The sequence below is a fragment of the Theobroma umbraticum genome, unplaced genomic scaffold (assembly GCF_002168275.2).
Source record: "Theobroma umbraticum cultivar Fairchild unplaced genomic scaffold, ASM216827v3 scaffold_95.0, whole genome shotgun sequence".
Taxonomy (NCBI): domain Eukaryota; kingdom Viridiplantae; phylum Streptophyta; class Magnoliopsida; order Malvales; family Malvaceae; genus Theobroma; species Theobroma umbraticum.
The window spans coordinates 5,562,150-5,573,952 of NW_018397257.1; the positions used below are offsets into that span (position 1 = coordinate 5,562,150).

The following is an 11,803-nucleotide window of genomic DNA, read 5'->3' on the forward strand; positions in this document are numbered from 1 at the left end:
GGTATTACATATCGGCTACTAATCATGCTATAACACATTGCAAGCTTGTTCTTTGATACAATCCTAACTTACGACACATTGACACCAGAAATCATGCATTCAAAAAATCAGCCCCTTCCCATAAAAAAGTACAATAATAAAGAAGATGGAAGGAAATTAAACTACCCTCTAGGATCTGAATTAGCTGTGATAAGATAAAATAACAATCACCAGCAACAACAAACTAAGCCAGAACCTACTATGCTCGGCCACCTATGAGGATCATATTGAACAAGTGAGGGAAAAAAAGGGACAATAAAACATTCATAATATATGGCCTCATATCAACCAGAATTCAAAACTAAATGTAGCAGTCAAAGATCCAATAAGTAAACCCATGGCTCCTACCAAAAATACTAACAATAACAATAATAAGGAAAAAAGGTTAAGAGGTGACTGTCACCTGCACTTTATCAGGCCAACCAACCAGTTCCAGAGAATGAAATAATGTCATCATGACAGGCCACTAGATCACCCATCAACTTGCATGCCATGGGGTTGTAGAAATGTGAGAAAGGCTGGCCTATAGCTCTCATGGCTTCTCCCAGACATGCTTCCTGCCACTCTTTTCAACCTTAAAACCAATGCAATTAAGTGAAGCAATCTTCATATGGATCAGAGCATTACGATTCATAGGCTCAAATAAACTTTTTATTTTTCTGTTGGAAATGAATCATTCCAATTAACTGTTTAAGAATCTTCCATGATTTCAACATCAGAAAATTTACATGTAACTCTAGCCCTACAATAAATCTAGCCTCTACACCAGTCCCAGTCTTGTTACACCAATTAAATGTTAAACCATAAATCTAACCTAAGTTGTTTTTCCTCCATCATCTAAAAATTCAACTGATGCCGCTAACTTATCCAGATGCAACTCAGCAGAGCATCCATCTGCTACTGACTTTGGAATGGTTGTTGTGTTCACCAGAACATCATGGGTGCTGTCATGACCCAAGGATGCCAATTCAGTTTCAAATGAATTCAGCTGAACATCGTTGGAAGGGCACTCTGCCTCATCGACTGCAGTTGCAGTTACATGTCCTGAATTGATTCTACTCTCTTCGAACATAGCCTTCTCATCAGATGTTAGTGTATTTGGTTTCAATTCATTGTTAGAAATTTGCTGTGCATCTATACCCTGCTTCTTATCAAGTAAAGTCCCATTTGATTCTAATTTATATTCCAAAATGGGACCCTGACTTGTTTCCAAACTGGTACCTAATTGCTCTTCCTTATGCAAGCACTCATCATCTGCCAATAAACCTTGACGAGTTTCACTTGAAGGAGACTCTGTTTTTAAATTTACATGACACGGAGACGGGAAAGCACCATGTACTTCCTCAGAAGATTCAGTCCTAACACTATTTTGCATCTCAGCCAATTGAGATCCATCAATTCTAGTGGCCACCATATTGGGACAGACAGGAGGGGTCCTCTTACAGCAGACATGACACCTAAATCCAATAATCTTGCTTTTGTTCTCTGAATTCAGTCCATAAGCATCTCCATGAAACCATTCTGCATAAATCATATGAAAGGAATATTATGAAAACAAATGTAAAGAACAAAAGTTTTATGCATCAACGGTCCATCTTTATAATAATAGGCCACCAACAGTGAAAACAGATATAAAAATGATTAAAATCAATTACCTTCACAAATTTCACACGCAACATAGTTTAAACTGGATGCATATCCTGCTTCACAACAAAGAAGACATTTGGGTTGATTGAGAGAGACAGTCATATGTTCAGAAGGGGCAAAAAACATTTTTCTACGAAATTGCATCACCCGTTCATCGTCTGGCTTACTGGACAACCGAAGACCATTAAGCCAGTAACTATGATAAGCCCTTGTTCTCTTCTTCTGCCAAGAAGTACATATCTTTGTTTTCTTAGGAGCCTTCTTCTTTGATTTCTGTTTGCTTTTCTTGCACCTACCAGGCTTTTTCTTTTGCACAGAAATGTATTTTATTTTCCTAGGTGAACGACGCAGTGGCACACCGGCAGCAACCTTTTTATCCTTCTGTGACCGCAGTGACATCCGTACTGCAATTGACTTTTTATTGTCTTTTGACCTCATCGATTTGCAATTTGTAGAGGCCTTTTTACTTTTTTGTGGCAGCTTTTTTGCACTTTTTGTGTTGGTCTTCCTGCACTTTGTGTCACCTTTTCCTCTTTTGGCATCACTTCCCCCTCTTTTTGCATTAACATTCGACTTCCCCTCTTGACATCGGTGGCACGTATACGTGCATTCAGCAATGATTGCTCCAGCAGATTTTCTAACATGCCTCTTATGAAAAAATCCTAAAATTATATCAAACTAATCAGATAGGTGAAAAATTATGCACATAGAAGCATGTGACAAGTGAGACGCTTATACAAGCAACCATCAAGCATGCGGAGCATCACTTTGTAAAAGCATATCATGTATATAAGCACGGGACAAATAGACTTTAGTATAGAAGAGCACCACTTACCCTTACAAATATGACAGCGTACAGCTTCCCTGCCAATTTGATAAAAAAACAAAAAACAAAATCAAAACATAGTAAATTAAAAAAAAAGGTATTTATGGGACAACAGACCATTAATGATTAGACCTTTAACTATGCAAATGTATATGCTTCAATGTGTATTCAAACCAAAAATTGATCTCTTATTCTGATAATCAATGACCAATTTTTAGATGCCAGGATACATTAATTTTTGTTATATTACAAATTTGTCCTTTCATAACTTTTAATATTATCAAGTTTGACAAAAATCCAAACAAATTATTTTAATCGGTTTAGTTTTCCTGATTACATTTACTTATTGCTTTGGTTGAGAACCATAAGACAGTTTTCACTTTTCACATATGACTACTATTACATTTTTGTTTACAAAAGCAAAGATGTCCATAAACTTTCTTTTCGAACGAAATGAGACATTAAGTTTTGTTCTATTCCTACATTGTCCTATTATAATATTTAATATTATTGAGCTCCATGTAAATCCTAGAAAAATTGATCATTAAGGTCATTTCATTTATCTTAGTAAATATTGCATTTTTATTTTGGAAGACCCATTATTTAATTTTAAGCAAACTTTACTTGAAATGGTAAAAAAGAAACTTAATATCTTCTCAGGAAGAAAGTTATAATTGATAATTAACATTCACTTATTTCTACTTTCAAACTTTATATTTTAAATTTAAAAAGTGAACTTGAGCAAAAATATTTAGACACAATGAATATGACTACAAATACTAGTTAGACCAATGTACAAATACATCCCCTGACAATTACTCTTTTCTTCTTTCAAAGATCACATCAACCAATTTATTTTCATTTTTTACTCATGCCAGCAATAAAGAAACAACAGTATCCCTGAATTTCAAAGTTTTCAATCATTTGTCCATGAAGGGTTTTATTTCTATTCTTTCCTGGCACTTCTCTTATTGGTGCTTGAGTAACAACCGGGTAGACTTGAAGTTTCTAAATAATTCTATTCCTCTGAATTAAAATAAAATACTTCCCAAATTTAGTCAGTACTATTATCTTGAAAAGGGATAATTATTTATCAACACCGGGGAAAAAAAAAGGTTAAGAAGTTTTATCATGCTCCAATATCTACCACTACATATCTTTTGAAGTTTTTTTTTTTTAATCTTCTCAGTTATTAGCAATTTAGTATACAAGGACTGACAATAAAATTTGGGACAGGGAATCTTAGTCACGTCTGTTCTATTATAACTTTCCTCCAATACCACGAAACTGAGACACCATTAAAAATGATAAAGAAGTCAGAAGTAATAGAATGATTGTTTCTACCTGATGAGGACATCTTTGTTACAGTGCCCACACTGATAATACTCAGATCTTTCAGCTTTAGAGAATAGATAGGAGAACCCCCTTTTCTTTGATGAGTTCTTTCCGTCCCTAATGATCTCAGAAGATTTTGCAGAAATCATCTTACTAGACTTACGGGAAATTCTCTTCTCTTCAAAACTTTTTAAGAGATGCAAGGGCACATAAGCTTCATTCAACCAATATTTCTTTCTTTCACTTGAAGATTCTTCAACTGCAGTCCCATATCTCATGACAATATCAGGAATGATTCTCCTCTTCCCAAAATCAAGAAGATACTTCACCCCATCTCCCTCTATGGATTTTCGGCGCACAACACATTTCTTGAACAGTCTGATTGATTTCTTAAAATCCTTATCCAAGATAGGAAGAGCATGAGTGTTTTCAATGTCATCCCACCTAATGTTCAAATCAAGTTCTCTTACCTGAAAATATAACATAACAAAAATAAGCCAGCATTCATAAGAGTGGCTGGTTTATGAAAATTTTGATACGAACTTACTCATAAACATGTAACTGAAAATGCAAATAATCAAGGCAAAAATCAACCATGTAAGGCCAATTATACAACATTATAGACCGCCTACTGTCTATTTAAGACATTTTAAAATTAATGTAATATGGCTAAAAGACTGGATTCATAGTCAGCAATATGGCTAAAAGACTGGAACCATAGTCAGTGTAAATTAATTAAGAGAACTGACACCACAAATGTTAGAACTAAATAGCATTAATACATACTTTGCAACATGCAAGCATATCCAGTATGGACAAGACAAGGTGGATGTGCACGAGCCAAAGTTAAATATTACTGGATCCACAGGGCAAAAAGTAACATGTCTCAAGTAGCCAGACCTTGCCATGCCAGCTAATCCTGGCTTATAGTCAAACCCATCTTCCTTCCAGTTCCAACCTCTAACTTGCATTTATGGCTTGACCATGGGTGAAGGATGACAATCTCTTTTGTTCAATAAGAGCCCTACATGAACTGGTCTTTCAATGTAAGGTGATCATCCTCTCATTTTTGCCACTTTATTGCTTTTGGCATTGTAATCTGGTTTCTGGATGTAATATACTAATTCTACCTTCTATAGCGAAACTTCAAACTCATTCGGTTTATATCTAGTCTTTTCTATATGGCCTCATGAGAAGGAATCAATATTCGAACATAGAAGGGGAAAAAAAGGTAAAACTTTAAAGCTCAGGACAGTGTGTCTAGAATCCGTGCAATTTGAAGGCATTAATGAAGAAATTCTTAACACTACATGACGGTGGAAGTCATTCATTTACAATTCAATGAATATACACAGCAGGAAGACTGGCATCAACTGCTACTACTCCCTATTGCAATAAGACATGAGGCCATCAGGTAATCATACCTGGAAAGCAAGTTGTTCTACACTAGTTGATGACTCAACAGCAGCTCGCCATGCCACAGATTTGCTTCTCTTTGCCAAATCTGAACTCTCAGGATAGAGTAGGCCTGGTATCTTTTTGCCGCCTCCTGCAGAATTTAAAATTCAAAGAAATCAGAATCATATTCCGTTATTTAAAAAAAAACAGCAATCAACCAGCATAACTAGAAGAAAAAGAGGATAAATGCAGACCTTGCCTAGCAGCTTTAGAAGCCAAAGAGCGAGGTAAAACCTTCCAGTTGAACAATTGACGAGAAACCCTACCACCCCTCCACCAACAAATACTTGGTCCTGCAGCAGTATTAGAAGTAGGGTTACTTTCACCATCATTGCTTCTGCCTCTTTTTCTTGCAATCCCATGCTTAGCAGACGTACGACTTGAAGCAGTCACAATATGAGAAGCAGAACCCATGGTAACAGCAGAATCGACATGTTTCATCCAGTCTGCTGAAAGAGCAAGATGATGTAGATTTGCCTCTAACTGTATCATGCCCGTTACAACATGAATAATGTCACAAAGAGAGAGAGAATAAGATTGAAGTAATACATATTAGATTATTGATCAAAGTTATATGCATTAAGTGGTTACAGTTGATAGATGACTAAGGTCAAAATGAGAAGTTGAGATGGTAAAACCTAACCTAACCAAAACAACCCATCTAACCTTCTTAAGAACTGGACTGAAAACGACCAAAATTCAGTGAGAAAGTTAAAGGTTCAGACTTGACCACAAGCCAAACTCCAAAGTACCTGAACTTGATTAGTATTTGCTTGCATAAAAATGTGGAAAAAGTTTGCACAACCCCAAAAGACCTGACCAACCTAACCTAACCCAATCCAACTCTAATATCAACTATCTATGTGCAACACTGTTCAAATAAGTCAAAATTGAAATAACCCAAACCTGGGCACCAATTGCCACCTTTAGGAATAACAGTTTTAACAATCTCATTTACACAGAAACCAGGGTTAAACACCACTCCAAATTACACACACATATCAAGAAAAACAAATAACAATTTTTTAAAATAGAGCCCTTTTTAACTAAATTCCAAACCAACCATCTAAAAAATAAGTATGCATATTGGAAAGAGATTGAATTGGACTTAGGAGGAACTATTAAACAGATTTGTCTTAAGGTATCGGCTTTAAAAATTCTGTCCGTCAGAACTTAGGGTCATGCCATATAAACTGCTCAGTTGAACCCCCTAAAAACCATAGGTGAACAAACCTTCAAGTTATGCAGTGAATGGACGAAAAATACTTACCGTTAGCAAAAAATGTTTGAGAGATGCGATATCAGAAGCCTTGAGAATGCTTTTATGCCAGATCTTGATGTATTGTGGGTTCAGCCATGGACCTGACAGAAGCCCATGCAAACGATTTTCAATGGAAAATACATGGCATATGACATCTATAACATGGCCCTTTTTGTTCCACTTTGACTGAAGGCCAACCATCTCACTTTTTGAAACTTCGTGGACACAACCTGAAGTAATTTTAAACAAGCAATCTGTATCATCCATTGGATATCTACAAGAGAAGCACCACCCACAATTTTCTTTGCGTGCATCTACAAATAAATTATTAATATCTGGCCAATGAAACCTGTTCGACTTTTTCAAAATAACCTTCATCTGCATTGCAATTATCTCCTCAACAGATTTTTGAGAGTCTTCATTTGTCTTTTCTGATGGCTTACACATTAACTCTTCTACAACTAATGAGGCAGTTCGGGCAAAACTATAGTAGTTCAAGTAGCCAGTCCCAGGCTGTGTTTGTGATGCATCACCTCTTTTTGCATTAATTGCACATAGGGTTCGCTGAGGTGCTAACTTTATCTTGCTTTCTTGATATAAACCCTTAGATATTAAAGAACAGTCTTCAAGATTTGAGGATTTTCCTGGAACCTCAGATTGGTTTGAGAACTCAGCAGATCCTTGTTTCTGGAAGTTAGGAATGACTGAACCCATTTGCATTGTTTCAGCTGACCCTTCAGAACTTATATACGGGATTTCAGTTCCAGCCACCGGATCCAACAAGTTGGCAAACTCTGTAACCTCAACATCAAGATGACCAGAATTTCCAGCTACTTCCTTCTCTTCCTGTTTCCCATCATCAACAGTCTCATTTTTTATCGCACTTGCTTCTCCAGAAGCCAGAGGTGGCAGGAATGTGCTAGCAGTAGGAATTTGCCCCTTCATCAGTGCCTCAGAACAAACAGAATTCAGAGAGTCCAAGTTACTACTAGCTCCATTTGAGCCAACAGCTACATCCCACTGCTTGTGAATTGCTTTTAATATGTCACGATAGAATATATCTGATGATTTTAGCACATCAATTACAACATTGAGGTTATCTCTGTGGTAATAACTCAATGAGTACTCAGCATCACATGAATCTAATCTGCAATTTCAACAACACAATGTCAAAGTAACACCGGAAGCAACAACATATTAAAAGAGAATTATTACCCATGATATTAATAATCTTTTGTGCCAAAATTTTTTAAAAAAAAATTAAAATACAAATCTTCTATGTTAATACAGAACTGCCAAACCAATAAACAAGAGGTAAACCAATCAGAGCCTACTTAATAGTGAAAATTGGATAAAATAAAATATCTTAAGGAAACTTTTATTTGAAACCTTCCAGTTTCCCCAACATTTCTACATAAAGCCTTAATTTATTAATTTGCTATATCTGCTTTGATTTTTCAAATTGATACAATATAAGTCTTTTATACAGATCTTTCAAATAATGGAATAGAAGCATAATATTTACAAATTTAACTTAACTATAGGCAATTGTCTTGGAAAAACCTTAAATGCAAGCCAAAAATAAGAACAAAACACCATTCCCCTAATCATTCAACATATTTTGGACGAAGAGTAGAAATTGCTAAATTTTCATATTTCAAACATTCCAGTTGAGCAAGGAAGAACATGCTATATGAGAAGCGCCCAACATCTTCATATAAAGACGAGGAAAATACATGTTTGTATCATGCTTAAGAAACAACGGAGGCAGAGAGAAACAAAGATTGGGGAAGACAAATGACACTAATTTCAGAAAATAGACCAAACAAACACATACAGAAACTCAAAATCTACCATATGAAACTAAATGACGCCATAAAATACTCTTGCAGTAAGTTAGTTGATTAGAAAGAAATATAATTCATCATTAACAACACAAAATCCTAACAACTAGTAATTGTTTTTAGGACTTGATGCCTTGGGGTTGATGAAAAAAATAATTTAATTGTAGCAAGTCACAAACTCTGAAGTTGCCTTCGTCTGATTCAAAAGAACTTAAAATCTGGATGAAAAATTATGTTTTCCTTTTTTTTTGGCAATCCCTCTAATTCAAATTATAAATAAGAAAATAAAGCTATGATATTATAATTCAAACAGAACTATGCAATTATAATTTTTGGTGAAAAACTGTGCAACAATATCATTTCAAAATAGAATCATGATTAAATATTTAGGAGCAAGCAAACCATTAAACAAACAATCTTTTTTTATTGACATCAGCAATTCCCAAAAAGACCATTGATCATGTCATATAGAATAACCCTTCTACTTCTACATGTTGGGTAACATGAAGTTTGTCATGAACTGGTCAAACAAGGTTAGTGATGACAAGAAATTTTTTTCACTGTTCTTCATTCAGCCAGAAGAGAACACCCACTCATAGGACAGAAATATATTCATCAACAATAACAATAGCATAGTACCACAAGTCTTAGTTAATAACCTATATCTACAGGTTGAGTAAAACGAACTTACACTAACAAGTAACCGGAACTGTTATAATATAACCGACCATGAGGATCAATGCCCAAAAGCTCTGCTCCTCTAGGTGATTTACGAGGTTTCATCCAAGGCTTATGTCTGCCAATTGCACACTCAGGGCAGTACCAGTCACCTTCTGGCAAAAGGGTATTGACAACACCTACACACTTCGAATGGTAAGCAGCAGGACAGCCATCACAGCATATTAGACTCCCATCCATCTTACAAAGGCAGCAATCATCACTATTCCAGTCTGTAGTGTCATCAACTATCTCGTCACTCAGGCCAGATCCACCTGACACGTCCATAGCAGCTTTTCTTTTCTTGGAAACCTCAATGTTCATATTTCGATCAAAATCCATTTCAGACTCAGATGCCAAAGACCTTCTATTAAGCTCAGATCTTATGGCTTCCACCTCAATCATATCATCACACAAACATTGAAGTATCTCAACCTTAACAGCTGCAGGTTGTTTATAATAGTCGCTTCTGAAAAGTTTCAAACTAGTAAGATCAAAACCACATTTCAATCCTGAACCATGAATCAGTAGATACTCGACCATGAAAATGGGCCATGTAATAGAGTCCAAGAAACCCCAATTAAGACTCCTACATTGTAAGATCAACAAGAAATATCAAACACTGATAACTGGAAAACAAAATTAATGTTGAAAAGGCAAGGACGGGAGGAAAAAGAATGAAAAGAATAAAAATACCTCAAACATTCAGAAGCAGATTCGGAACCTTCATTAGAAAGGAACTCCAAATGCTTTCTCAGAGTTTGCAAAATGGATACATGAATACAATCAATTAATGAGCTGGCAGACTGGCACTTCAATGCCGCCACAAAATCCTCCAACTCAAAGGGACTTAAAAATAATAAAGTACTAAATGACCTCAAACAAGCATAAATAGAAAAAATATCAAGTACAGCAATCCCATCCAAATTCAAATTCTTGGAAGATGGTGGTAGTTGCAGCTTTGGAGGAAGAATAATAGGCTCTTCAGACACTTTACGACCTGACCTAACTGGCTTCTCCTCTGTTACTGCACTAATTGAAGGAGATGTTGACAAATCACCAACTGCCAATGTTGTTACCATAGTAGGTGGTGGTGTGCTTGGAACATGATTTTTAGCAGACCCTCGGCGAGCACTTCTTCTCAACACCCTTTCTGTCGTAGACTCCAAATCATTTATAACCTTTCTTCTCTTTCTCCGCCCACTACCTTGTTTGTATGAACTTCCAGTATCAGCTTGGCACCCATCCATTACTCCAGTACCAGGCTCAGGGACACCCTCTAACCCAACTCCCTGACAATCATCAGCCTTGGCAACATGCCTATCCACAACACTCCCCTTCTCAAGGATTTCAATAGACCCTAAACATGAATGATCTTCCTTCAATTCCTTGTTACAAGCATCTTCTTCCAAACCACTTTGCTCCATTCTCAGCGTTTCTTGAACTATGTCAGCACAAGTGGTAGATTCACTCCCTTGCCCCTGCCGTCCACAGTTAACATCAATAGCATCCTTACCAATCTCCTCGTCAACCCCTAAATTCAAATCAAAACCACATGCCCTCCGTTGGGTTTCACAATTAACATCAATATTGTCATCCAAATCGCAATTCAAGTCCAAATTCAAATCAATACACCCTCTCTTCTTCATATTCTCTCCCCCACCACAAAACTTCCCATCGTCATCTAAATAATTATTGTTATAATAAGTATCATTCAAATTCAAATCAAACCCAGAAGAATTCAAATCAATCCCATTTTTCATTTCAACATTCCCATTATTATTCAAATTCAAATTCAAATCCCTTCGAGACCCAACTCCCTTCACATCTAGGGTTTCACTCAAATTCCCATCAAAACCCTCATTTTGCTTCAAATTCCCAACAAACCTTTCATTTAAATCAACATTTCCTTTCAAATTCCCATTCGTATTACTCTCTAGGGTTTCCTTCCCTACATTACCTGGACAAACGCGAACTTTCCTCTCAACACGGCGTCGTTTCCTCGGCCTTCCAACCCTCGGCTTCTCACGGACAACCTCCAACCCCGGGTCGGGTCTGGGCTCGTGGGTTGGGTTAGAATCATCAGCCATGATAAGAGAAGCAACTTCGTAGACGTCGAGTTCCTCGGAATCCCCGTCCTCGTAAACGATCTGGAAAAACCCTGATGAAGAATCAAATGAATTAACAGTTCCTGAGAAAATACCAAATCCCTTGAACTTTTTCTTCACGGACTTGCCCACAAACTCCATTTTCTCATTTTTGGGTTTTTTCCTTTTAGCTTCCTCCCCTCTCTTTTTCTTTTCGGGGTTTTTGAAAATGGAAATATCTATCGAGCCTAAAAGGGGAGAGAAAAAGAAAGAAAACCCAGATGGGAAATGTTGATTTAAATTCACGAGTAGCAGTCTAGAAGAAGGTTTGGAGGGGGTTTTAGAGAAATCGAAGAAGAAGGAGAGAAAAGGGAGGGGATTTGCGGGGTTTTTTCCCCTTACACTTATATATTCTTTCTTTTCTCTTACAGGGAAATGCCTTTAACGTGCAAAGAAAGAGAGAGAGAGAAATATAAATTGGCTTTCCCCTTTCTTTTTCTTTTTTTTTTATTATTAACGAAGAAATGAGGCCTCTTTGAAGAGCCGAAGTAGGGAGGAAAGAGAGTTGGATGTTAGGTGTGGGGAAGAA

At 36.6% G+C, this 11,803-nt stretch overlaps 1 protein-coding gene across 1 annotated transcript; it reads right to left on the reverse strand.

Annotated features, from left to right (window-relative positions):
* Positions 1 to 687: 687 nt before the first annotated feature.
* Positions 688 to 11,803, reverse strand: LOC110412000 (PHD-finger and DNA binding domain-containing protein). The gene is made up of 9 exons (XM_021422396.2): positions 9,824 to 11,803; positions 9,102 to 9,716; positions 6,576 to 7,713; positions 5,500 to 5,788; positions 5,272 to 5,396; positions 3,857 to 4,317; positions 2,522 to 2,550; positions 1,695 to 2,348; positions 688 to 1,560 (listed from the first exon to the last, which is right to left on the reverse strand). The coding sequence occupies exons 1-9, from the start codon at positions 11,374 to 11,376 to the stop codon at positions 854 to 856; spliced, it is 5,571 nt and encodes a 1,856-aa protein (XP_021278071.1). The 5' UTR covers positions 11,377 to 11,803; the 3' UTR covers positions 688 to 853.